Source organism: Cebus imitator, unplaced genomic scaffold (assembly GCF_001604975.1).
Source record: "Cebus imitator isolate Cc_AM_T3 unplaced genomic scaffold, Cebus_imitator-1.0 Scaffold0, whole genome shotgun sequence".
In the NCBI taxonomy this organism is placed as follows: Eukaryota; Metazoa; Chordata; class Mammalia; order Primates; family Cebidae; genus Cebus; species Cebus imitator.
In genome coordinates this window covers 7,287,302-7,310,106 of record NW_016107315.1, presented here as the reverse complement: position 1 = coordinate 7,310,106, position 22,805 = coordinate 7,287,302, and the positions used below count along the sequence as shown (strand labels likewise).

Here is a 22,805-nt window from a genome sequence, read left to right as displayed (position 1 = left end):
GTCAGGTCCTCAAAGGCAGAGCCATCGTCACAGCTGCATCCCCAGGTGCCGTACCCAGCGTGACGTGGGTCCCTGGGAAGCACCCTGTACTAATGGCCGACTCCCCAGGCTCCTGGAGGGTGGGCAGTGCTGTAGCAAGCCCTGAGCCCGGCTCAGAGACCCATGGAGAGGCCGCCTGAAAGGAGCAGGTATCTCACATGTTGAAGCGTCAAAGGCAGTCATGGTCTTGGGATTAAGGATGGAAATAGTTTTCCCTTGTGACTTCAGGGGCTGTGCATATCTCTGATCCCAAGCCCATAGTTCCTCACTCTGGTTACAAGGCCCTGTCCTGGCTGGTGGCCTGCCTGGCCCCTGGCTCTGCAAGCCCAGGTGGGACTTCCTCCCAGCCCTCTTGCTGCCTCCCCAGCAAGAGAGAACCCAGAGGCCCCACACCTGGGTCTTTGGGTCAGCAGGCCTTGTTTTCCTGTCCTCTTCTGGGGAAGGGGCATCATGCTGCTGTGGAACACCCTAGGCCTGACACATCTCCCAAGATGAAGAGGCCAGATGTCCTAGAGAACCCCAACCTGGAGGGACCTGAACACTGCAAGGTTGGTTAGGGCTGTCCTGGAGAAGTGACTGGGCAGTGATGGGCCAGGCAGTAACAGGTACACCGGGGCTCCATCCACAGTGATGGGCACTGGCCCCGGCCCGCACTGGCCCATCTTAAAACCGGAAGGGCTTGCGACAAAGGGGTTGCCAGGGCGTCAGGGTGCCCTCCCCACGTAGCCCTCCAACTGAGGCCAGGGCTGATACTTTTTTTCTTTACCAAATTCTCAGGGGATTATGAATCACTGAGACTCATTCTGAATTACCCTGGTCTTCCCCAATACTGTGGTCCAGACCCCAGAATGTTTGTTTTTTAAACGCAGAAAGCATACTTTTAAAAAACACATATTTTAGTAACATGTTTTACCAGTTTCTTTGCTCACCACCTGTATTTTTAACCTTTTTATTTTGAAATACAGATTCATAGGAAGTTTGGTTTTGTTGATAGAGTCTTACTCTGTCACCCAGACTGGAGTGCCGTGGCGCCATCTCACCTCCCTGCAACCTCTACTTCTGGAATAAAGTGATTCTCCTATCTCAGCCTCCCAAAAAGCTGAGATTACAGGCGTGCGCCACCATGCCTGGCTAATTTTTGTATTTTTAGCAGAGACGGTGTTTCACCATGTTGGCCAGGCTAGTCTTGAACTCCTGACCTCAGGTGATCCACCCACCTCAGCCTCCCAAAGTGCTAGGATTACAGGCATGAGCCACCACACGCGGCCGATAGGAAGTTTAAAAGCACAGAGAGGTCTTGTGTACCATTCGCCCAGCTTCCGCCTGGTTATAGCTTGTATAACTGTAGTACAATATCGAAACCAGGAACTGGACATAGGTGCAGTGTACAGTTCTATCCCATTTCATCAGGTACGTAGATACAGGTCACCACCACCACAATCAAGATACACAGAACTATTCCATCACAACCATTCCACACAGCTCCTTACAGTCACCTGTCCCCACCATCGCTAACCCCTGGCAACCACTAATCTGTTCCCCATCTCTGTAACTGTGTCGCTGTAAGAATGTTGCAGAAGTGGAACCATATAGTATGTGACCATTTGATACCTATTGTTTTCACTCACCATTAACACCCTTGAGATCGATCCAAGCTGTGGCAGGCATCATCAGTACTTAGTCCTATTTTATGGCTGAGTTGTATTCCATGGTACGGATGTACCACAGGTTAACCTGTCCCCTACCGAAAAGACATGTTTTCCGTAGCTTTTGGCAACCTACAAATAAAGCTGCTACGAACATCTGTATATGCGTTTTTGTGTAAACATTTGTTATTTCTCTGGGATAAACGCCCGGGAGCACGACTAATGGGCTATATAAGTGTGTGTAAAGTTTTTAAAGAAATGGCCAAACTATTTTCCAGAGTGGCTGCTCCATTTTACATTCCCACCTGATTCTCATGTATGAGATTCAATTTTTCCACTTTCTTGTGTTTATCACTATTTTTATTTGTTCAAATAAGTGTGTAAAGATACTATAATCTTTGTTAGTATTTCCTTAACGGCTCATGATGTTGAACATCTTTCATGAACTTATTTGCCATTTGTATATCCTCTTCAGTGAAATATTTATGTTTTTTGTCCACTATTTTTTTTTCTTACTGTTGAGTTTTGGGAGTTCTTTATATATTCAAGTTATGAGTCCTTTATCAGATATTTGGTTTGCAAATATTTTGTTTGCAGCTTTTCATTTTCTTAACAGGGTCTTTGTTGGAGCAAAAACTTTTAAGTTAAATGTATCAACTTTTTTCTTTATGGATCTCAGGTCTAAGAACTCTTGACCCAGCTGTAGGTCCTGAAGCTTTTCTTGATCATTTCGAAAATTTCATAGCTTTATATTTTACATTTAAATCCATGGTACAGTTTGAGTTAATTTTGTATAGGAGCTGAGGTTTGGGTTTTTGTTTTGTTTTGAATTTCCCATTGCTCCGGCACCACTTGTTGAAGACTATCCTTTCTCCATTCAGTTTGTTTTGCACCTTTGTCAAAAATCACTTAGCCTGGGCAACAAAGCGAAACCCCGTCTCTACAAAAAACATAAAAATTAGCCAGGCGTGATGGTGTGCACCTGTAGTCCCAGTTACTCGGGAGGCTGAGGTGAAAGGATCGCTTGAGTCTGGCAGGTTGAGGCTGCAGAGAGCTGAGATCTTCCCACTGCACGCCAGCCTGGATAGAGTGAGACCCTGTCTCCAAAAAAAAAAAAAAAAAAAAAAAAAGTTGGCTGTGCCTGTGTATTCTGTCTCACTGATCCTGCCTCTTTTTCTGCTGATGTCACAATCTTGACTGCTATCACTGTAAAATCAACCCACAATGGGTAGTGAAATGAGTAGTATTTTTTCTTTTTTCTTCTAGTTAAAAATTGTTTAGCTGTTCTGGTTCCTTTGCCTTTCCAAATACATTTTAGAATAAGCTTGTCTATATCCAGAAAAAAAATCTCGTTGGGCTTTTGGTAAGAGTTATATATTAAACCTATCAATTATCCAATGAAACACCTGGCCTTGGAGGTTTTTCAGGACTTTAAAATAAATTCACTTTCCTTAATAGTTGCAGAGCTATTTGAATTATCTATTTCATCTTGGCTGAGATGTGGTATTTATGCTTTTCAAAAAACGGGTCCCTTTGAACAACCTGTGGAATTTACGTGGGTAGTTATTTACAGTGCCCTCTACCTGTCCTGGTGTCTGTGGAGTACGATCCCCTTATTTGGTTTCTGATATTCATCATCTGTGTCTTCTCTTTTGTGTCAGTCTTCCTAGAGGCTCATCAATGGCATCTATCTGTCCAGCGTTTGCCAGTCTCGGCACACCGCTCTTCCCTGCACCCTGCTCACTGCTGGCTGCCTTCCCAGGATCTTTTACCTTCCTCAGACAGTCTCAACTCATTGGCAAAGTGCCCACCTTAAAACACCCATATCCCCCCATGCCTTCCTGACTGCTGAGAGTCATGGCCAATGCAAAGTGAAGGCAGGCCTGTGGACAGGGTGGGAGCCAGGATTTCCTCAGCCAGCCTACCCTTTGCCCTTCTCCTCCTGCTGGTACCTCAAATCTGTGATGGTGCAGAAGCCCTCTTGGGGGAAGTGAGGATGGCAAATAGGGAGAAGGGACTTACATCCCTAGTGGCCTCAGGGAGCCACGGTACCACCTTGGACTTAACACAAGAATAAAGCCCCTCCTTGCTTAAGCCTGGTGGTGGGTAGCTGCCAAACACAGTCCTGATTACCATATCCACTCCCCACTCCCAGACTGGTTCTTCCTCAGCATCCCATCCTTTAGTTCTTTCAGCAAAGATCAGTGCATCGTACACACTTACTGACATAAGCCTGGAAACATCTTCATGCCCCTACTTATGATAACTGAACAGACCTGACACTGGTTTTCTGAGCACTTAGGAAAACTTTATCTTCTGGTATCTACTGTTGATGAAAAGTGAAACTAATTCTTTGTAGGTAATCTTTTAACATTTTAACATGTAGCTTGTGTGATTTTTTTTTTTTAGCTTCGATGTTCTCATCCAGACCACTGTAGTGAAACTGCAGATGTAGTAAAACTGCTCTTAAAATATATATATATATATATATATATATATATATGCTGGGTGCAGTGGCTCATGCCTATAATCCCAGCACTTCGGGAGGCTGAGGCAGGAGGACTGCTTGAAGTCAGCTGGAGAGCAGCCTGGCCAAAATGGTAAAACTAAAAATACAGGAGAATTTGCCAGGCATGGTGGCACACACCTGTAGTCCCAGCTACTCGAGAGGCTGAGATTGAAGAACTGCGTGAGCCCAGGAGGCAGAGGTTGCAGTGAGCTGAGATCACACCACTGCGCTCCAGCCTGGGTGTCAGAGAATCCACCTCAAAAAAATAAATAAAATAAAAATAAGCCTGTGTGTTGAAATACAGCATATACACCAAAGTGTATAAAAATGAATAAGTCTAGAGAATAAATTCCCTTCACTCAAGCCAAGAAAAACACACTGTCATTATCTCAAAGGGCCCCTCTCCAGAGCTAACTACAAGGCTGAAGTTGACGATCACCACCTTGCTCTTCTGCCCTGGCCCTACCACCTGCGTGTGTCCTTACATTGTCTCACTCTGCCTGTTCAGAATGTCACACAAATGGCTCATACTTTCTCCTGTGGCTCGCTTCTAATATCTATCCATTTGTTGCACATGGCTGTAGCTCTTCTCACAGCTATGGAACATTGCACTATAAGAATGACAACTTACCTATTACCACATTCTGGCTTTGATTTGGTGTTTGTGTGTGTGGACACATGTGCCCATGCCATCACCAAGAATGCTTCTACAAGCATTTCTCTCCTGCCTCCTAGTGTACATGTGCAACAGTTCTCGAGGGGAGTAAGAGTGGAACTGATGGGACCCAGCATGCAGGTGTTCAACTTTTCCAACGTGGTTACACATTTCACACTCCCACCGCTGTGGATGGGAGGTATCACTGCTCCACAGCAAGCCGACGTAGCTAATGACACCTCTGAAACTCTCCCTTGCCTGGCATCACTCCCACCACCTCCACGTTCTTTGGCTGATCCTGTGCTTGACAGAGCTTTTCTAACCCCACCAATCTTTCTATTGGCTTCTGAGGCGGGGTCTCACTGTTGCCCATGCTGGAGCACAGTGGTGTGAGCAAAGCTCACTGCAACCTCCACCTCCCAGGCCCATTTCCCACCTTAGCCTCCCAAGTAGCTGGGACTACAGACACGCACCACCGCACCTAATTTGTTTTTTTGTAGAAGATGGGGTTTCACCATGTTGCCCAGGCTGGTCTTGAACTCCTGAACTCAAGCAATCTGCCTGAGACTCAAGCAAACTCACCCTCCCTAAGTGCTGGGATTACAGGCATGAGCCACTGCACCCAGTTGGCTTTAGGTTTTTTAAAAACCCAGCAAACTGAGTTGAAAGAAAAAAAAAAAGAAAGAAAGAAAAGCAGTCTAATACCTTGCCATTACTGACATATTTGGATTCAACTACTCAATCTACCTTTTCCCTCTGCTTTCCTTTGGATCGTTACTTTTTTCTCTTTCTGTTTTTTTTTTCTTATCTCCTCTAAAAGTAGTACGCTCTGTTTCTACTCTTTTCAGGCTACCCTGAAATGTGGAAATGTCAGCCGGCCTGTTTCCCAGTCTTACCCCTCTTCCTGAGTGAGCTTCTTCAAGGACTGTAACCCTAACCACCTCCTACCTTTGAACTTATATACCACTGTTATGTATTCTAAATAGCCCTTGCTTTACCTCACAACACAGTTTTGTTTTATAAGGTCAGTGCTTATTTACATTTATACTTTCCAACTGGGATTGTGACCCCTCAGTCTGAAAATACCCTTTATGATTTTTTTTCAAAGAAGAATGTTTATTTTTTAAAACAGCTTTATATGTATACAGTTCGCCCACTAAAGGGTACAATTCAATGGCCCTTGGCATATTCAGCATATTCACAGACTTGTGCAACCACAATCACTTTTAGAACATTTTCATTACCCCAAAATAGATTTTTGTTTAGTGAGAGTCTGCTGGTGACAGAATCTCTGACCTTGTGGGTCTAAAAAACATCTTAGGTCTGGCGCAGTGGCTCATGCCTGTAATCCCAGCACTTTGAGAGGCCGAGGTGGGCAGATCACTTGAGCTCAGGAGTTCAACATCACCCTGGGCAACATAGTGAGACCCCATCTCTATAAAAAACAAAAACCACGTCTCATCGTTAGTGAGTATGCAATTCTAGGATGACAATTTTCTCTCATTCCTGTTAACATTGGTTATAGCTGAGACATCTGCTGCTGTGTTGTTCCTTGAAAGGTAATATGTCTTTTCTCTCCAATTTTAAGATATTTTCTTGGTCTTTGTGCTCTTTAATGTTACCACAATGTGATTACGTATGTGGTAGTTTTAAAAGAAGTCCCCAAATTCTTAGACGGTCCCCCCTTCAGGAAGTGGAACCTAATTCTTCTCCTTTAAGTGTGGGCTGGGTGTAGTGACTTGCTTCTAACAAATAGAATGTGGCAGAATATCACTTCTAAGACCAGATCATAAGATCTGAAGCCCAACACTCCTTCCTGCTTTGTCTTTTGGATTGCCACTCTGGGAAAGCCACCAGCCACGTCTTGAGAACACTCGGGCCAGTGAAGAAGTCCATGTGGCAAGGCACAGGGGCTTCCATTCAATAGCCCCACAAGTCATCTTGCAAACAGATCCTCCAGTCCCAGTCCAGCCTTCAGATGAGTGCAGCTTCACAACTGACCCCACACTAGACCTACCCAACTAAGCCACTCCTGATTCCTGGCCTACAAAAACTGAGGTAGTAAGTGTTTATTACTTTAAGCCCCTGAGTTTTGGGTAATTTATGTGTAGCAATTGATGATTAATAAAAAGTGTGGTTTTTAAAGTAAATTTGCTGAGTTAGAATAAACATACGAAAAGTGCATAAAACATATGTATACAGCTCAATGAATATTCATAAAGTAAAAATACCTAATCATCACCCAGATGAAGAAACAGAACATTTGGATTTATATTTTTTCCTATCAATCTGCTTGAGACTTGCTGGTCTTCCTGAATCTGTGAATTGGTGATTTTCAAAAGTTCTGGACGTTCTCAGCCACTGTTGTTAAACATTGCCTCTGCCTCATTTTCACTTTTTTTTTTCCTCCTGGAACTCCATCACTTTATGTTGGATCTTTTCATTCTATTCTCCACGTCTCTCAATCTCTTGCTTTACATTACTGATCTGTTTATCTTGCTGGGCTGCATTTTGGAAAACTTCAGATCTAGTTTCCCATTCACTAATTGTTTCTTCACCTTTGTCTAATTCACAGATACAAGGATTTTAATTGCCATAATACATTATAGTGCTATATAGTCATTCCTTATCCATGGGGGGCATGTGCCAAGACCCCCAGTGGATGCCTGAAATGGTGTCGAGTACTGAACCTTATATATACTGTTTTCTCTTACACATAAATACCTATGATAAAATTTAATTTATAAATTAGGCATAGTAACAAGTTAACAGTAACTGAGAAAACAATTATAACAATATACAGTAATTCAAGTCATAGGAATGTGGTCTCTTTCAAAGTATCTTATTGCTTAAGAAAAAAAAAGAAGTGGTTGGCCAATCTTTCTTCAAATAACTTCTTTCTCTGGTTTCCTTTTCTTGGAACTCCTGTCATCTACAGAACATGTATCAGCATGGCAAGGTTCTCAAGCCACCTTCCATCTTGCCTTCTTTATCTGTCACTGCCACCTTCTATGTGACCGTCTCAGCTTTAACTTCCCATTTACTAACCCTTTCTTGGACTTTAAGTTAATACTTAGCTCTCTAGGAAGTTTCTTGTTTTAAGAGCTATATTCTTTCTTTCCAAGATTTCTAATCGGTTCTTTCTTATGTCTAACCTTTGTTCTTAAGGGTACCAGACCCTCTTTTATCTCTCTGATGCAAAAACAAATGCTCATTTTTAAAGCCTTTTAGGCTGTTACTACTTCAGTTTCCTTGGGTATAAATCCTCCCACTTGGGTTACTGGTCATTCTTTAAGACATGGATTTTCTCATGTATTTTGTAATTTTTGTTTGAGTGTTCATGATGCATGGTACTTTCTGTTTTTCCTTACAGGACAACATCCAGGGTCATAAAATCAGAAGCACACGTTTCGTTAGCTCTCAGGACTGTGGTACTGTTGGATAACCCTACTCTAGTCCCAGAGCTGGTGCTCAGTGGCAGCCTAGTTGCCAGTCACTGGGTATCCAAGTCCTTCCACCGCTGCAGACAAGCATCCTGTTTCCAATCGCAATTCCAGGAGATGCAGGGAGTGTTTTCACCCCTTTTTTCACAGGAAAAGAAGTCTGGCTTCAGTTTTACCAACTGGATAGAGGGAGCCTGGCTCCAGTCCTGCATGTACCCCTGGACCTAGGAAATACTGGAAAGGCTTCTGCCCCATGTGGGAGTCAGAGTCTTGGTCTTGTCTTACTACTCAGTGCAGAAGCTGGCCACCTACCACTTTAGCCCTCACCCACAGCTAGAAGTTTCTGTTCCTTTTCCACACAGGAATTACCTTCCAAGAATAGTTGCTAATTTTAACTTAAAGGGTTTTTCACTGGTTGTGTGAGTGTGCTTGTCTCTGTGTGCACAAACCCACTCTGCCTCTGTGACCAGAGTGCTTGGCACTGTCTGCCAGAAACGGGCCATTGTGTTTCTGGAATAGGAGAGGAAGAACACACTGAATGGCTTAGGGCAGAGGCAGGAGGCTCAAGGGGAAATCCCAAAGGAAACTCAAGGGTTTAACCGTCCTGGAGGAGATGCAAGTCTAGTTGGCCACAAGTCCTGCAGTCAGAGATGATGCAGCCAGCCAGTTACCCTGGAGAGTCTGCTCCACAGAAGAGGCTCATGTCCTAAAGCCAGAACCTTGGGGATCTAAAGTCCATGACCACACCTGAAACCCAGCCTACAATATCCCCATCTCTAGCAGAATGGGCCATCCCTCCCATGCAAGGGCTCTGTCCCAAGAGGGCCGTAGTCTAGCTCTGACTGGTGGAGCAGGGAGAGGGGCTGCCTGGGGCTGGGCAGAGTGGGGAACACAGTGCCAGCAGCCTCAAATCTAGAGTTGCCCTGAGTTGGGGTTTGCCAAGGTCCACTCTCTCTCACACTGTGAGAAGACCCCAGAGAACCAGGGTGGGAGTCTCTCCAGCTACTCCACAGACTACTACATGGCCTAGGCCTGGGGGAGGTCTTAAAAGAACTCTCTCAGACCCTGTCTCTATCACCCAAGGATCTTGAGATGACCGCAATGACCATGGACTGGGCCAGGACTTGGACACAGAAGGCAGTGCTGAGCATTCCCCACCCCTCCAGCCTTAACATGCCCAGCCCAACACAGGGGTTATTCATACTAAGTACCACCTCTGCAGTCACCCTGTCGTGGAGCCCAAATCCACAGTACCCCCAGACTGAGGAAATACATGACAGATTTCTGCCACACACAGGGGTTTTCTTGTCTATTTCCAGAGATTTTTTTTTTCCAAGTTCAACATACATACATATATACAGACATATATACATACATATGTACAGACACAGGCACACCCAGAGTTGCTGCTGTTCTGCCTCCGTTTAGAATGGCAGGGGCCACTCAGGAGACAAGGAGCTGACCTCGCCCATGGGGGGGTTTCAGACTTGACAGGAAGGGAGTCTCTGCTCAGAAGCCAAACTGGAGGCGATGGCAAGCCTCGCCCCAATCCCTGCCCAAGAACACCCCCTGCAGGACAGGCCTGACAGGCACGTAGCAGGGCAGGGCATGCCTCAATCGGAGTCACAGGCCTTCTGTTCGGTGGCAGCGTCCACTGCAGAGGCTAGGCTGTCTTCCTGACCTTTCAGTCTTTCACCTGGGATGGATGGCAGACAGAAGTGGTGGGGAGGGGCCCTGTGCTTGGGCCACCACCCAGAGGGCAGGACCCCACCTTGCCAGGCCCTGCACTTACGGATCAGCTCGGCGATGGCCCTCTGAGTCCTCTTTTTTAGTTTCTCCAGCTTCTTGGCCACATCTCTCTTGAGGTCCCTGGAGCAGGGAGGCAAAGAGAAGCAGACGGCTGAAGCCTGGCCTGGTGTGGTCTTGGGCCCCCTCCTCTCCTCTTGCGGCCCTCTGGCATTAGGAGTCATGCTTGGTTGCTTGAGGGGGCTGCCCTGGGGAAGAGGCCAGGACATTCCTCCTCTATACCCTCCGAAACCTAGCCCCAACCATCCTTCCCTGTCCCACTGAGGCAGGGGGACTAGCACCACAGACCCACCCAACACAAGGGGCTGAAACAAGGCATGCAAAGATGGATGGTTTCTCAAGGACCCTCTCTTGGTCTGGTCCTCTGGTCACTATCGGGGGTGACTTGCTCTGGCCCACTGTGGGCCCTGCTCCTCCTCCAGCCACAGGCCCAGCACCTCAACTGTGGGTATCCAGAAGTGCACAAGCAGTCAGTCCGTTCTCTCTGGCTCTGCATTTCCCAGGACATATGCTTTGTTTCATTAAATTAAAACAACCTCAGCTGGTGACTCGACCCAGAATCAGGTGAGAGGGATACAGCCCTACCGCCACAGCACCCTCTCCTATACTGTCCCAGAGTAGCAAGAAGGATGACGACCTCTGTTTCAGAGAGGAGGGAACCAGAGCCAGAGGGAACATGCTGCGGTTGTAGAACAGGAAGAGAAAACTGTGTCTGCCCTTCCTTCCACCCCGGGCCCCCAAGGACAGCGGTTGGCCTTGCTCAGATAGGCGCTCTGGAGCAGATGGTTCTCAGCCTCTCAGAAGGGCCTTCGTGAGGAGCCTGCTGCTTCCTGTGCCTGAGCCCCTCTCCATCACTCCCCTCCCATCCCGCCACGTATGTCCTCCTCAGCACTGGTTTCCAACAGTAGCCATCTCATGTAACTCTATGTCAGTACTGCCAGTCTCCACACCGTGTGGATGGAAAGAGCCAAGCCCCAGGCCCACACTGGCACCAAGAGCCCCCAAGTCGGCCTGTACCAGTCCCGCACAGGCAATACTCACCAGTCAGGCTTCCGAGGAGCGAGGTTGGCCAGATCCTGAAGAGGGAGGAGACACACATCAGGATGGAGAGGCTGCCCCAGGGGAAGGAGGAGGGCAGGCTAGAGAGGGAGAGAAATGGGAGAAAGAGGAGGAGGAAGGAGAGGGACAAGGACAAAGAGGCAGGTGGCAAGGGAATAAAGAAGTGACAAGAAGGAAGCGGGCAGAGGGAGAGCAGGTGGGGAAGAGAAACAGGACACACAGAAGCAGCAAGGAGGCCAGGGCAGCCCGGGCACTCACCACCTCCTCGATGACAGGCTCGGGCTTGGCGGCCTCCAGCTGCTCCTTCACCTTCTCTTCCACTAGAGGGTGCAAGACAACAGAGGAGGCCTGTGAGAAAGGCGCTGCCACTCTGCAGGGACACTGCCTGCTGTGGCCCCCGAGGAGAGATGGGACCCCAGGCTTCCTTGCTCCCACCTCTCCATGGCCCCCAACCAGCCAGAGGTGAAGACCCTGCAAAGGCAGCTCTGGAGAAGGGGCCTGGGTTTCCCAAGATGACGGCAATCCCCATGGCCGAGAATGGGACAGCGGGAGGCAGCCACCCACAGTCAGTCAGGAAGCATGGACGCTGACAAGCGCTGCCTGGATACATACAAAGTGAGGCCCAGCTTCTCACATCATCCCAGGGCTCCTGGGCTCTGAGGATGTCCTCTGGGTCCCGGCCTAGCCAGAGCCACAGGGGGCTTTTCCTCCATCCCACCTCAGGTGTGTGCTCCTAAGACCAGGGCATAGGCACCTCCCAGCTCCTCCAAGCTGCTGCCAGCACAGTGGGCCTCTGAGAGGTCTGACCAGGAGGGTCCTGCCCCTTGGGGACAAATGCAGAAGCACTAACAACTCCAGGCTCTGTGGGCTTCCTCCAGCCCCTGGCACCCAGTGGGCCCATGAGTGCCCTTCCTGCTCTGCATCACCTCCCTCCAGACACAGATGAGAACTGAGGGCTTGCCCCTGACCTGAGGCGCGGGGCCAGTTCCCCACCCTCCTCTGTCCTGCCTCTGTCCCCCACTGCACCATTACCCTAGCAGGTGGGGCCCAAAACACAAAGCAAATCACAGGGAAGTGTCTGGATGTCATGGATGACAGAGGTGGGGACGGAGACTAGAATGTGGCTGAACAGACAACACTTTACTTTTTACCAACATAAATGTATTTATTCACTCATTACTTGTCCAGTTAAAAGAAAGTCGATAACAAGGCCAGGCACAGTGGCTCACACCTGGAATCACAATAATTCAGGAGGCCAAGGTGGGTGGATCACTTGAGATCAGGAGTTTGAGACCAGCCTGGCCACACAGTGAAACCCTGTCTCTACTAAAAACACAAAAATTAGCCAGGCGTGGTGGTGCGCACCCATAATATCAGCTTCTCAGGAGGCTGAGGTTACAGTGAGCTGAGATTATGCCACTGAACTCCAGCCTAGGTGACAGAGCGAGACTCCGTCTCAAAAACAAAACAAACAAACAAAAAAACCCCACTAATGTAAAGAATTAAAATGGGTAGCCTCTGGGCAAGGGCCCAGGGATCCGCAAGACTAAGAAGCTTCCTGGCATGTGTGGACACCCAGAGTTCCTGGTGGCTACGCTGCTCCTATGCCATGGCAAGAGACTAGGCAAACCCCAGGCCCTCTCCCCTGCCTCAATGCTCCACATTGCCTGTCCACTGCTATGCATGGCTGAATGATTGGCCCCTGTCTCTGATCCACCCAGGGACCACAGGACCCATCACCCTGCCCTGCTGCTCAAAGGCCCCATGACCACATCTACTTCTCAGCCCAGGAGTCCTGTGAGAGGATGTGGCTTCCTTCAGACCCCACTCAGATCCCTGGAAGGCCTCGGCCTCAGGGTGCGAGCAGGACGGAGAAGGCGTAAGAGGCCTCCTCAGTGCCCAGACAGCCTCTGCTGCCACCAAAGGCCAACTATGTGTGCATCTGCCATGAGATGGTGACAAAGGGTCCTGCCTGCAGGCCCAACTCCTGTCCTGGTACTGCTGGTTATTCTCTAATAAGAGAGAGCAAAGCCTGCCGAGGCGGAGGGCAGCTGACAGTGCCAGGGAGCCGAGGTGGAGGGAGGCAGCCCGATTACCTGCAACCGGTTTGGCCTGGGGCACCCTCCTCTTCTTCAGGTCCTCATCCTCCGGGACATAGTTCCGCAGTCTAAGTTCCCTGCAAGGACAGAGAGAACAAGCAAAGACGAAGTCAGTATGTGACATGGTCTCATTCTTTCACTCATACAACTTGCATAGCCTGTGACTTCCCGACTTTCCTCTGCGCTCTCCGGAGATGGCCTGGTGAGGAGGAAATGCACAGAACGGAGTATCATCAGGCAGGCCCCTTGGCACCGTCCCCTGCCACTTGGCAGGAATGGCTACCCTTCAGAGGTCCCGTCTACTCTGTTGGAGTATGGTTCTCTTTCAGAGCTGGGCCAAGGAGGCCTAGGGAGCATCCACAGGGTGTCTCTCATTTGACAGCTAAGGGGACTGGAGGTCAGAGAGACCGCACCCTTTTCATAAGATCACAGCAGTGGCTACACATCTGAGCTCAAGGCAAGGTATGACTCCCAGCCAGGGCTAAAGCTCCTGGGCTGAGTGATTCCTAAAAGAGAAGGCCAGTGGCCACCCACGAGTTCCCCAAGTCTGGTCCTCTTCAGAGCCTTCCTGCCCTGGGGCTCATGCCACCAAGTACATCTCAACTGCTTAAAGAAAAGCATCTGGGTGTGCTGCGCCAGGGGCACGTGGCAGTGAGTGAGGAAGAGTGACGTGTGGACAGGCAAGCAAGTGCTGGGGAGCTCCAGAGGGGTGAGCCGTGGGAATGTGAAGGGGAAGGACTCCAGGAGGAGGTAGCACCTGGGCCTGCAGAGGATGTGGACAGGGTCAAGGCACAAAGCACATGAGAGGACTGCTGGGAGTGGCCCGTGAGGGCTGTGAAAACAGGCATGGCCATGTGCAAGGCTGGGAAGGCCACAGTCCACCTGGACAGCACTGAGAACTGCACAGCCCCCAAGGCCTCTGTGAAGAGAGAGGAGCCACAGGGGCCAGAATTGCCCAGCGGCAGCTGCGGCTAGTTACCGTGTTTTTATTTTCTTCCCGCCTCGGTCTTTTCAGGCAGGGGTGGCCGAGCCAAGAACTCACTGGGGTCAGGGGCTCATCAAATCCCAGCCCCCTACACACAGAAGCAGGCTCCCAGGAGGAGGTGTCCCTGGCAACTCTGCAGGGCGAGAGGTCCTGGGAGCTGCTGGGTCTAAGAAAGGCAAGGCAGAGGCAGTGGGACAGACCTCTAACCCTGGGGGATACAGGAGTAGCCCCTCAGATGCTGGCCAGGTGAGACTAGGCCGCGGGTCCTCCTTCCTCAGTACCTCTTTCAGTTCTTGACCGCTGGTCCCTCAGTAGAGTCCTAGGCCTCTAAGGCAGGAAACAACTTCCCAGCAGGCCTCCCACAGTCTCCATCTCCCAAGCCCTCTATCTGGACCAGGTAAAAGTGCTGCTGACTTCCTAAGGCCCTGTGAAAGCAAGCTTTCCCAGAGGCAAGGCAGTGGGTGTCTGCAGCCACACAGCTAGCTAGCGGTGGTGCTTTGGACTTAGGGGTTTTCAAATGCCATTCATTCTCCTATTCAAGAGCTCCACCTGCTTCCTGCCCCAAGCTCACTTACCATCTCCTTCCCTCCTGCCAGGGCCCCGGGCCTGAAGCCTTTGGGCTGGGCTGAACCACTAGGGGATGGCGGGGTGGGGCAGTACCAGCATCATCCGTGTCGAGGAAGCCCACCTGCATTCCCAGAGCCTGCTTCCTCTAAGGAGCAGAGACACCCCACCCTGTCCCCCATCCTTGAACGCTTGCCTTGGGCTGGGGGTACATGTCAGGTCACGGAGGTACAGGGAGGCAAAGTAGGGCATGACTGGGTGCAAAGGCTTTCGTTCACAACAGGGTGGGGAGAAATGAGGAAGAGAAACTGGGTGTGGGAAGAAAACTGCAAGGATTAGTAAGAAAAAGAACTGTCACTTTCAGAAACCGTCTCCAAAGTTCTGTGAGAAATCAGCAGGAGAGAGGAGAGGCCAGAGGGAACTGTACCCAGAGCTCACAGCAGCAACAGGCACCCATGCCTCCAGCCCCACCCGCTGCCCAAGGCTTCAGAAGGCTGACAAGAGTACGAAGCCAGAAGCAAGAGGCGGGATCAGAGCCTTGCACCCACTGTGCCCTGCCACCCCAGAGCACTGGCCAAGCAGCCAAGAACACCGAGGTCCCAAACACTATGGGAAGGTCCCATTCTGTGCCTCAGCTTCCACATTTAGAAACACCAAGGCTGTGCTGGGTGCATCCAGCCCCATCACACCCTCCCCAGACTCATTCTTGGAGAGCTAATCTGATGTGCAGCCACTGTTGTGTGATCGCGTGAAAATGGTGCAGTCTCTCTGACCTCCAGTGCCCTTAGCTTGGAGAGCTAAGTGACTTTCCCTCCCTAATGCCCTTTTAACTGCCCACCCCTGAAATTCTACCACTACCAAAGGGCAGGAGTCTCTGGGAGAGGAAAAGGAGCACGGGGTTCGGCTTGGGGACCTGGCCTTTCCAACACAGGCCCAAGATTTAACCTCCCTTATAAAGGGAGGTTAAAGGCCGGGCGCGGTGGCTCAAGCCTGTAATCCCAGCACTTTGGGAGGCCAAGGCGGGTGGATCACGAGGTCAGGAGATCAAGGCCATCCTGGTAAACATGGTGAAACCCCGTCTCTACTAAAAATATGAAAAATTAGCTGGGCATGGTGGCGCGTGCCTGTAATCCCAGCTACTCAGGAGGCTGAGGCAGGAGAATTGCCTGAACCCAGGAGGCAGAGGTTGCAGTGAGCCGAGATCGCGCCATTGCACTCCAGCCTGGGTAACAAGAGCAAAACTCCGTCTCAAAAAAAAAAAAAAAAAAAGAGAGGTTAAATCATGGGCAGCTTAACAAACCTGACAGCAAACATATTTTTAAAAATCTATTTCAGCTGGGCCCAGAGGCTCATGCCTGTTAAGTCCAGCACTTTGAGAGGCTAAGGCAGGTGGATCACTTCAGGTCAGGAGTTTGAGCCAGGCCTGGCCAACATGGCAAAACCCTGTCTCTACTAAAATTACAAAAATTAGCAGGATGTGGTGGCACACACCTGTAATCTCAGTTATTTGGGAGGCTAAGGCAGGAGAATTGCTTGAACCTGAAAGGCAAAGGTTGCAGTGAGCCAAGATCGCACCACTGCACTCCATCCTAAGCTGCAGGCTGTCTAAAAAAAAAAAAAAAAATACACACACACACACACACAGTATATATATAATTATATATTTATATATATAATTTTTTTAAATTGTCCTTGAAGAAACAACAAGACAACAAGGATTCCAGGGGCCGCAATCATGGAGATGAGGGAAGTACAACAAAGTGAGCCTGACATCACGCCCCTCTTTCTCCTGAAAGTGTCTATTTACATGCAACAGCTGAAAAGGTGAGAGTGAGCGGAGCTTCTTATTAGGTTGGTACAAAAATAACTGCGGTTTTTGTCATTAAACATAGTGGCAGAAGCCACAATTACTTTTGCACCAACCTCATACAATTTCATGGGCCTGAATAGGGGAAAAAAAATGTACGTTAAGGGCAGAAACTAAAGCTGACCGCTGACTTGTAACTGAAACTATGGAAACTGTAAGACAATGAAATGGTATCTCAGAAGGGCAGACAAAATAAATGTCACGTAAGTGTGGACAAAATAAATTCTAAATCTAGTTAAGAAGCCTTCATGAGAAAGACTTTTCCAGACAAAGAGAAGTTAGGAGAATTAGACATCAGTGGATCTGTTATTCAAGAAATACTAAAAGGAATGCTTTAGGCTGGAGGAAAATGATTTCAGACAGAAATATGGAATTGCAGGGAAAAATAAAATGCCTCAGAAAGGGTAAAGACAGTGGCTTGCACCTATAATCCCAGCTTGGGAGGCTAAGGCGGGAGGATTGCTGGAGCCAGGCTGCAGAGGGCTATGATCACACTACTACACTCCAGCCGGGGTGACAGAGCAAGACCCCGTCTCAAAAAAAAAAAAGCAGGGGGGAAAGGGGTAAATACACGGGTAAATTTAAGTGAATATTGACTGTATAAAATAGTAATAATGATTTAGAGGATTTAAAATGCAGCAACAATAGTACAAAAGGCAGAAAGAGTGGCAAACAGCCTTAAAGTGTTTTAAGGTCCTAGCACTGTATAGGAAATGGTAAAATCGCTACTATTTTCTATTAGACCTTGATAAGTTAAGGATGTATGTTGTTTCCACTATGGAAATTACTAAAAGAAAGGGAAGAGAGTATACAATTAACAAGTTAACAAAGGAAGAAAGTGCAATGATTAAAAATAAAAAAATCCAAAAGCGGACAAGAATAGAGATTAGAAAGGAAAGTCAAGAAGCAAATAGTCAGACAACAGGCTCATACACAAAGCAGGCCCAGGCCGCCATTCTAGGGGCTCCCATAGCCTTACAGCGTCCAGGGCCGCCACAGCTCTTGGAGACTGGGCAGGGTGTAACAACACAGTACCAGCCAGACCAGCAGGGCAGGCTGACACCTGATCTTGTCAGCTGGCCAGGAAATGCTGAAGCTGCCTGCACTCACCAGCAGTCCCTGGCATCTGGAAGCCACCTTTCTGAGGACCACTGGAGCCAAACACTGGTTCTGCCACCCCAATTTAAGCATGAGGAGGTTGCTAAGGGGAGAAGGTACTAGCTCTAGCTAGAAGAAAAGAAAGAAAAACAAAAATGCTGACAGTGGTTATCTCTAGGAGTGACTTCTCTTATAAGAGATGGGGTCTCAGCCGGGCACAGTGGCTCACGCCTGTAATCCCAGCACTGTGGGAGGCTGAAGCAAGTGGATCACCTGAAGTCAGGAGATTGTGACCAGCCTGGCCAACCAATATGGTGAAACCCCATCTCTACTAAAAATACAAAAAATTAGCCGGGTGTGGTGGCGGGTGCCTGTAATCCCAGCTACTTGGGAGGCTGAGGCAGAAGAATCACTTGAACCAGGGAGGTGAAGGTTGCAGTGAGCTGAGATCATGCCATTGCACTCCAGCCTGGGCGAGAAGAGCAACACTTCATCTCAAAAAACAAAACAAAACAAAAAAACAACAACAACAGAGAGAGAGATGGGGTTTCACTATGTTGCTCAGGCTGGACTCAATCTCCTGGGCTCAAGCAATCATCCCGTCTCAGCCTCCTGAATAGCTGGGACTACAGGTGTGAGCCACCACACCCAGCTCTAAGTAATTTTTACTTGCTTTGATTTTCTGTAGTTTCCAGAATTTCTAATCAGTATTCTTTCTACACAGAAACAACCAACCAAGTAGTCAAAAGGAAACCTAAAGAAGAAACAGGCAGAGGCACCGGAAGGCAGCAGAGGACTGTGGCAGGGTTCCGAGTCAGGCAGCACCAGAACCTCAGCTCTGGTGGTATCCAGCTTCTGTGGTTTAGGGCCAGGGAAAGCAGAGACCAAAGGGAAGCAGAGACCAGGCCATGCTTTCGGGGCTTTCTGCTCCAGCCTATGGAAAGACGGCAGCCCAGAAAGCCCAATGGCTTCTAAGACACTAACCTTTGCACCAAATGCCCTAGGCCAGTCACAATCCACCCTATACCGGCAGCCAGTGTCTGGGTAGAGCTTTGCTATACCTCCACAGGAGCAGACACAGCAGCCACCTCAGTGCTTCCACTGGCACCCCCTCTGACTCAGGGCCCCTAGTGTCCCCAAGACGAGTCTAAGCTTCTTCACATGGTCCTGAACCACAGCCTGCACACCCAGCAAATGTCCCTGGGGCCACTCCAGGGACCAGCCCTGTCAGTTACACACTTCCCTGTCCATCATGCTTCAAGAGCCAGCTCAAGGAGGTGGCCCAGTGGGCCCCTCCCAGTGTCCCTACTCACCCTGAGGCACAGTGACCGCCCTTCTCCTGCACCCTCTTTGCCCCACTTGCCTCTCTACCCTCTCTGCAGCAGCCCCACTCCATGCATGTGGTCCGGTGACAGCTGCATATCTGTCCTTCACAACCTGCCCTAAAGGTACCAGGCAGCTCCAGGAGGGGCTCAGCACACATTTGCCCCAAGCTGAAAAAAGGAATTCAGAAGGCACTCAGGAAAGAGCTTTATGGGTGGCCTGGGGGTCTCTGAGCCTTTCAATGACTTGGGAAGACATTTGGAAGCAAAGAAGTGCCCAGCAGATAGAGAGGGCAGGAAATGTGGCTGGGCTGGGGCAGCCAACCCCTAAGCAACTTCTTTGTGGCAAAGCAACGGGGCAACGCCAAGTTTGCATTCTATTGAGTTTCCTTCTGTCTCCTCCTAAAATGGGTAGCCAACCTTTTCTATTTCCTTTACTCTGCTCCAGGCCAGCTGCAGGAGCCTCCAACATGGGCTGGCCAGGGAGGTTCAGGGGAAATCACCCCTAGGGTGCTTTTTCACACCTTCCATACGTGCCACTGAGTGGAAGCAGGTGGAGAAAGATGATGTTCTCTGCTAAGTATAGAACCAGAGTAGAGTTCTAGAATGGCGAAATGAAAGGAAGCTTTGAGATTATGAATCTGATCCAACCCCATCACTGGCAAACTGACCTCAGAGAAAGTCTGCACTGCTCATGGGGGTTTCACGGCCCCTGGTCCACTTCACTCACTCATGCTACCAAGCTTACCCTTTGGGGCACTAGCCTCTCTTCTCATCCCTTATATCTTGAGGCCACTCCATATTCACCCCCTACCCTGGGCCCCTGGAGGGAGGCAGAGACAGGACAAGAACCGGGCAGTCCCACATGGCCTGTTCCCTGACAAGGTCCTCCACCTGGCCACCCCCGTCCCTCCTGCCCACACAGGCCCCCTTAGGTGCCAGAGAGAGAGCTGCCGTGAGGCATTCCTCCTAGTAACAGACCACAGGGAAGACCATGCCCAGGATGGGTCTGCAGGCCCTGCAGAGGCCAGCACTGGCCAGAGAGACAGGCAACTTTGATCAAAGAACACTTTTATTTTTAATATTCAGAGTACAGAGACACTGGAGCTCTGCCAGGAAAACACACAACACTCAAACATGCCCCTAATAACCCTCTGTTTGCTTTAGGCTCTGCACATAGAGACCGACCCCTTGTCCCCAACATAAATAACAAGACTTCGCTCGCTGCTGCCAGAGGCCAAACCCGAGAGAAGCATGCAAATGAGGGGAGAGGCAACTACCTCAAATGATGTACACAACTGCTCTAGAGGCTGATCTGGTCTTTCTCTCAAGAGCCATTAAAATGTTTAAACCCCTTGACCCAGTAACCCTGCTCTGGGGAAATTATTCCATAGAAATAGTATCAGAACAGGGGGAAGCAAAACAAAGCATTCTACATACACACGATCCTGGCAGCAGGATTCATAATAGCTATGGCACCTCTGGGCTCTCTTCTGGCAGAGTGCCCTACAGTGGCCTAAAGTACCACCACACTGTGAGGGCAAAGAACAATTTAGTACAGGTAAGGTACAGATCAGGAGAGAAGGCAGATACTGAAAACAGACAAGCTATGGAGGGATGTTTTTGTTTGGAGAGGACTGTCCTTCAGCTGTCACCCAGCAAGGCAACTGTGGCCCCACCCTGAAAATCGGGCACAGTGTAGGGTGATAAAAGCTCTCTTCTCCTCTCTTATCCAGCCCACCCCAGGCCTCCTGCCCTTCTAGCCACACAGAGGACAAGGTCTACTGGAGCACATAACACAAGAAGTGACCACAGGCAGGACAGGGCCACATCACAGCCCCAGGGGGTGGACAGGCCTCCAAGCAAGCCCTGGCAAACATGTCCTCGGAGGGTTTCGGAAAAAGGGGTGGGAGCTCCTTTGTGCCCCCACCTGAAACTGCAAACCATAAAGCATGGGATAACGTGTCCTCCCCAGCAGAGGCAGCCTCCACACATGGCCTCTCAGAGGCCACCTCTCTTCCACAGAGAGGTTGTCACTGACATTTTCTCAATGTGGAAAACAGTCCAGAAAGATTCTCCAAGGTGCCTGAGTTGAAGGAGGAGCCAGAGGCAGAATCCAAACCCTGGTCTCTGGCTTGGGGTGGACCCCACACCAGCTTCCTGCATCTGGCTCCTCGGGGACCAGCAATCACCACAGAGGAGTAAAGCTATTTGATGCAGTGACTGGGGTCTGGCCAGGCTGCAGATGGCTCTGCCAGGGCTCTGGGCACTCAGCATTCCTCAACGGAAAAACTCCTGCAGCCCACCCCATGGTGGAGTTTAGCCTACGGCATCATCTTGCAAACTCCCTCCCTCAACAGGAGCCCAGCCTCTCAGCTCTCCCAATTGCCTGGAGAAGCCTTCCTCAGCCCTAAAAATTACAATGGGCTACAAGTCTTAGAGGCAGAAAGAGCTTCAGAAGTAGTATAGTCAAGCCCTTGCCTTAAAAACAATGAGGCCAGAGGAGCCAGAGCTGGCTGGGGATGAGATCTGCATGGGCACCCCCACCAAGACAGATCAACAGCTATGGCTATGTGTGGGCACCAAGGCCTGCCCAAAGGCCCCTGAGGGATGGCTTATAAACAGCCAACAGCTGCTCCAGGCAATGAGCAGGTCCAAGTGTTAGTTAAATGAGGCCGCTGCCCTGCCGGAGCTGCCATCACGTCTGCCCATGTGGTCTGCAGCCGCTCTCATCCTGGACGCTGCAGAACCTAACCACGGTGCTCTACATTGACAAGTTGAACCTTGAACCATCCAACCCAAAAACCCATAGCTAGTGGGTACTTAAGGAATTAGAAAAAAACTGATATGCCAAAAACAAAACAAAACAAAAAAATCCAGGACTAAAAAAAAATGAATCATGGTACTTTCAAAGAAGTATTAAGCTGCCATAGATAATTTCATTAAAGTATATTTACCAAAAGATAGTCATGACACGGCATATGAAAAAAAGGTTACAGAACAGCAGGATATGCACAGATATATCTTCATCTGTAGTTTCTAAGTTTTCTACAAACAAAAAATCCCTAATTTATGTAAATGTCATTTAAATTGTAAACGAAGAAAGGAGTAAAGGTTTATGGCAGAGAAGCTAAGCCCCAAAGACCCGTAAGAACTGGGTTGGCCACATTGGCATGCTGGGCCCAGATGTTGGGGTATGGGGCCTGTACAGCCAGCCCACTGCCCCTCACCCACCCAGGGCCCGATCTAACCCACAGACCACTCTGGGAAAGTGGATGGTGCTTAACCTCATCAGGCTGCCCTGAGCGGCAAACTGCCAGCCGCTGCTGTACCCTGACAAAGAAAGACTCCTTTTTTCCCCACACAGGGAAGGGTCTCAGGGACAGCTCCACTCCCTTTCAAAAGCTGGGAGATTTTAGCCAAGGAAATTTTAGTCAAGTCACTTCACCTGCCTGGACTGTGGTTTCTTCACCTATAAAGTCAGATCACACTGAGTTCCAGAAGAGAGGTGAAGATTTCCTAAGAGGCACTTCGGAAGCTAAGATTGGGACACACAAGGTTATCAGGACTCATGGTCCACAGAAAGGACTGGGCTGTGCTCCTACCGCACCCCTACCCAGAAGGGAGGGGCCCAGTGCCAGCACACGGTGAGTCGCCTTCACCATCTTCCTTAAACCAGTTCTCTCTTGATTCATTCTCCCACATTCCCAGGC

The 22,805-nt window shown here is 49.3% G+C and overlaps 1 protein-coding gene across 4 annotated transcripts in view; it reads right to left on the bottom strand.

Annotated features, from left to right (window-relative positions):
• Nucleotides 1–5,642: 5,642 nt before the first annotated feature.
• CCDC12 (coiled-coil domain containing 12) overlaps nt 5,643–22,805 on the bottom strand; it is a 55,779-nt gene continuing 38,616 nt past the window's right edge. For 3 of the 4 annotated variants that reach the window (XM_017520406.2, XM_037730370.1, XM_037730405.1), the window contains exons 3-7: nt 13,254–13,333; nt 11,416–11,477; nt 11,140–11,174; nt 10,085–10,161; nt 5,643–9,988 (exon numbers count right to left, since the gene is read on the bottom strand). In XM_017520406.2, coding sequence (XP_017375895.1) covers nt 9,906–9,988; nt 10,085–10,161; nt 11,140–11,174; nt 11,416–11,477; nt 13,254–13,333 — 337 coding nt within the window. In that variant the 3' untranslated portion in view covers nt 5,643–9,905. Of the gene's footprint in view, nt 9,989–10,084; nt 10,162–11,139; nt 11,478–13,253; nt 13,334–22,805 lie in introns of all 4 variants that reach the window. The other variant, XR_001822297.2, reaches the window with a different exon arrangement.